The sequence below is a fragment of the Polypterus senegalus genome, chromosome 3, assembly GCF_016835505.1.
Source record: "Polypterus senegalus isolate Bchr_013 chromosome 3, ASM1683550v1, whole genome shotgun sequence".
In the NCBI taxonomy this organism is placed as follows: Eukaryota; Metazoa; Chordata; class Cladistia; order Polypteriformes; family Polypteridae; genus Polypterus; species Polypterus senegalus.
The window spans coordinates 114,620,281-114,624,953 of record NC_053156.1 but is presented as its reverse complement, the minus strand read 5'-3'; the positions used below and the strand labels follow the sequence as shown (position 1 = coordinate 114,624,953).

At 39.6% G+C, this 4,673-nt stretch overlaps 1 protein-coding gene across 1 annotated transcript; it reads left to right on the top strand.

Annotated features, from left to right (window-relative positions):
- Positions 1-320: 320 nt before the first annotated feature.
- tent5aa (terminal nucleotidyltransferase 5Aa) lies at positions 321-4,461 on the top strand. The gene is made up of 2 exons (XM_039747831.1): positions 321-1,092; positions 2,448-4,461. Exons 1-2 carry the CDS (start codon positions 667-669, stop codon positions 3,225-3,227), a joined length of 1,206 nt encoding a protein of 401 aa, XP_039603765.1. The 5' UTR covers positions 321-666; the 3' UTR covers positions 3,228-4,461.
- Positions 4,462-4,673: the final 212 nt, after the last annotated feature.

The window sequence follows — 4,673 nt, the reverse complement described above, 5'->3', positions numbered from 1 at the left end:
CCGCTCTCATTTTTGGTAAAAATAAATAAAGAAATATACGATTAAAGTGCATCTAATCGTGGCTTTCTGACGTCGATTTGCCCTCCACAAGCATATCCCCGTTTTGCCGTTTAACCTGCGATAACTCCGAAACGCTGGCGCGCAGGAAAAGCGTGAAATTCCAAAGGAATCCGCAGTCTCATCCCGCTCCAGGAGGATGTCACATGCAAATCCGAATAGCTATGCAAATGAAGTGGGCGTGCCTCGGCTTGTCTGGCAGTGCCGAGCCGGAACTGCTTGGAGAAACCCCCTGTATATAATAAACTAGAGAGAGACTTTAATACACAGATCTGCTAAAGCTCTGGAGACTGGCTCGGCTGATGAGGAGGATTGCAGGGTGCAGCGCTCAGCAGCATACTTCTAACTTACAACAGGGCACTTTTAACTACAGAGCTGTAACAAATACGTTTAATAAAATGGAGAAATGCATTTTTAAGTTGCTCTGACTCTGAAGAATAAATGGTGCATTCAAATAAATAGACGTGCACTTGAAGCTACGGCGCAACCCTGCTGGCAGACTTAACTGCACTTTGTTTTCTGGCCATATTTACAGTCTAAAGCTTTAAGACCTGGGTCAGCATCACGGCAAGTCGCTTTCCTCTTGGTATATTTTAATACTTGCTCATCATGGCCGATGAGGAAAATGCCAACACTGGTGAGCACAGCGCTGGCACGGACAACCCAAAGTTTAATGTGTTGAACTGGGAACAAGTGCAGCGTCTGGATAAGATACTGACTGAGACAATTCCCATTCACGGCAGAGGCAATTTCCCCACTTTGGAAATGAAACCCCGGCAGATCGTCAAAGTGGTGCGAAGCAGACTGGAAGAAAAGCGGATCACCGTGAGAGACGTGCGTCTAAACGGATCGGCTGCAAGTCACATCCTGCATGAGGACAGCGGCTTGGGCTACAAGGATCTGGACCTGATCTTCTGTGCCGAACTCAAAGGCGAAGCCGAGTTTCAGACTGTCAAGGATATTGTGCTCGACTGCCTTTTGGATTTCTTACCGGAGGGAGTAAATAAGGAGAAAATCACACCTTTAACTTTAAAGGTATGAAATGGGAAGAGGGTGGAGGCGCTATATAGATAGATAAGTGTCAGTGCATGTCTCTGTCAGTCCGTCTGAATGTGACCTGGGTTCAACCAAGAGCACAATTTGATCAGGGTGAAATGGTTTACAGCGACATTCAGCTCATTTAAGGCAGTTACAGAAAATCGCAGCCTCTGGTAAGAGGATTAGAGTAAACCCATTTTGAGGGGATCCACACTAATTGTCGTTCTAAGCTAATGGAAGGCACCATGGATCATTTAAGACGTGCACTCACACTCAAACGCACACACACACACACCCACCCAAACATTAGAGCCTTGGTTTTGAAACCTTAATCTGAAATTTATGTTGCACTGACATTACTTTGCCTTCCTCTTAAGTGCTTTGCAACCCTTACCTTATCTTTCATTTTTCAGGAACTTCTCCAAAAAGTAACCCAAACAGGGTTGTGTTCTGTTAAATGAATTATACCAAGCTCAATAACAGATCTGCAGATTCTTTAGGTGTTTTCTAGTAAAGTATTTGCTTTCTCATTAAAATATATAGAGAGCGCAAGAGAGAGCCTTTTGTATATAATTCAGTTTTTGCATGATTAGTGGGAACAACTCCAACTTTACTCCAAAACAAGAGTTAATCTTTTCGCTGCCAAAATATTAGTGGCAGTTGATTGGTCTGTGCTTGTCAAGGCAGTGCACAAAAAGATGATATAAAAGCAATAACAATGGCTGCACTAAAAAATGTAAAGTTTTAACAAAAAACTGGTAACACTTAGGCATTACCTAAATGCACCTATTACTCAGCTGCCGATGTGTAACAAGACCTTAACAAACACTTTTTTTTTGTACAAGTAAGACTTTGAACGCACCCTTTGCAATAGGGACTACCTGCAGTGCATCTGTTAGTTACTGCTGCCTAACAAGATCTTAACAAAGCCTTTGTGTTACCTAGCAGTAGGTGACTAATAGGTGAGCAGTCCTAAGCCCTTAAAGTCTCAGTTGTAGCAGTCAACCTTGTATATTAAGCAATTCATAGGATATTTCAAAAATACTGATTATGTATTTATCAGTGGCTCAGGTGCTTTATAGTTGTGTTTGTAGAAGTCATAGTGTAATAATGGTGTGGGATCAATAGCACTTTACCTTTTAGTTAGCTGAGGAAGGACCAGCAGGAAAGATAAAACTTTTCTACTGCTATTAATAATATAATAGCATATAATATATAATGAGGATGAACTTAATGTAATCATTTAATGATGTATTTATGTGTTAAAATAGCTGTTCTAATGAAACAAATTACTGTTATTTTAATGTGCAATAATGAAAAGGACACTTTTATGTTTTTTTTTCCATTACAAGGAAGCCTATGTGCAAAAAATGGTGAAAGTCTGCAATGATTCAGACCGGTGGAGCCTCATTTCCTTGTCTAACAATAGTGGCAAAAATGTGGAGCTGAAGTTTGTTGACTCTCTGAGGAGACAGTTTGAGTTCAGTGTGGACTCGTTCCAGATCAAGTTGGACTCCCTGTTGTTCTTCTATGAGTACTCTGAGAACCCCATGCGAGAGAGCTTTCATCCCACGATCATTGGCGAAAGTGTATATGGCGATTTCCAGGCTGCTCTCCACCACCTGTGTCACAAGATCATCGCCACCAGGAACCCAGAAGAGATTCGCGGCGGTGGGCTTCTTAAATACTGCAACCTTCTGGTAAGGGGTTTTAGGGCTGCCTCAGAGACTGAAATCAAGTCCCTCCAGCGCTATATGTGCTCCAGGTTTTTCATTGATTTCTCTGATATTGGAGAGCAGCAAAGGAAGCTGGAATCCTATTTGCAAAACCATTTTGTTGGAATGGAAGACAGAAAGTATGACTATCTGATGACCCTTCATGAGGTTGTGAATGAAAGCACAGTTTGTCTGATGGGACACGAGAGAAGACAGACTCTTAACCTTATCACCATGCTAGCCATTCGTGTCCTGGCAGAACAAAACATCATCCCCAATGTAGCAAATGTCACCTGCTACTACCAGCCAGCTCCATATGTGGCAGATGCCAATTTCAGTAATTACTACATTGCACAAGTTCAGCCCGTGTTTGCTTGCCAGCAACATGCTTATTCAACCTGGTTGCCGTGTAATTAAAAAAAAATGGCAAAAAGAGAAAAAATGAAAAAGAAATGAAAATAATATGATAAAGGAAGTTTCCTCTTTATGTAACATAGGAGGTAAATCCTTCAAAAAATTATGTGTTCTGGATGATTGAAGATCTGCTCCAGCAATCATGTCTGAAAGAATGTTTATGTTGTAAAAGAGCATGATCTGAAGAATAGGAAAAGTGGAATCAGCTCCAGTGAAATCTGTTTTTAAATGCCTAGAGCTTTAGCTTTTCCTGACAGGGACACTGGACAGCTCTGTGACATATGGGTTAGTGAAAACTAGCAGCCAAGGGTCATAACCTCTGCACAGGGAGACCCAAGATGCCAGACAGCTTTTTAGTCTGTCAGTTTTAAAGGAAAAGGAGATTGGAGAGGCAAATTAATCATGTCAAGTTGAAACTGAAATAGCAGCAAAATGCTGGAATTTGAAGAACAAGGTTAAGTATCTCTGCAGTTCAGATTAACTGTTCTGCTTAGAGATGGACCATTACTTGTATCGGGTCAAGACAAGTGCCAGTCAGATTAACTCCAAAGCCATCATCCAGGCATGTCGAGATGCTGATTGGATATGTGGTCCCTGGTTTAATTACTCCGAGGCATCTAGGAGGAGACAGGGAGAGCTGTTTTAATCTAAAATGTGTTTACAGACCAAAGATGATTTTTCTTTTTAACTTCCCACAGAAATCATGTATACATGTGCATAAATAAAAGTGCCTAATTCCCATGAGGAGAACAGGGGTGAAGAAAAAATAACCAATACTGTACATCCTTGTGTTTGTGTCTTATCCTAAATGTAGTGTGTCTGGGGCACAAGGCTAACAATCCACAAATCTCACAAATGTGTTTAGTGAACATCCTTCCCACTCCTCATTTCTTTTTTTAACATCAATTAATCATACAGAATAATCATTGTTGTTTATGTCCATGGACTTGAGTTTACAGTATGGTCCCGGAATCAACTGCACTTACGAAAATCTTTTATACTGTGTGAATTAGTTGTTTTAAGAAAAGTCAGCTTTAAGCTTGTGAATTGCTAAACAGAATGTTGGCCTTACAAAGTATGTATATGCAGGATATATAAATGTGTGTGAATGTGCGCTTACATACATGCACTATGTGAACTCCCTAAGTCCTGTGATGGAAACAATAGGAGGAGAGAACCGATAGCTGTAGATGATATACACTATATACACACATATATATATATATATATATATATATATATATATATATATATATATATATATATATATATATATATATATATATATCTATATATATATATATATATGTATATATATATATGTATATGTATATATGTATATGTATATAAACAGTATACACACACATGCTCACTCTTAGAAGTAGACAGATGATTTTTAGTAGCAAAACTGTATTACATAATTACTCCATTTTTAGAGTTAAGGGAAAC

Excerpts from the sequence above, each read along its gene's own strand:
- tent5aa (XM_039747831.1), top strand. The coding sequence starts at position 667 with ATGGCCGATGAGGAAAATGCCAACACTGGTGAGCACAGCGCTGGCACG. Across the intron at positions 1,093-2,447 it reads TCACACCTTTAACTTTAAAG|GAAGCCTATGTGCAAAAAAT; the intron begins GTATGAAATGGG and ends TTCCATTACAAG.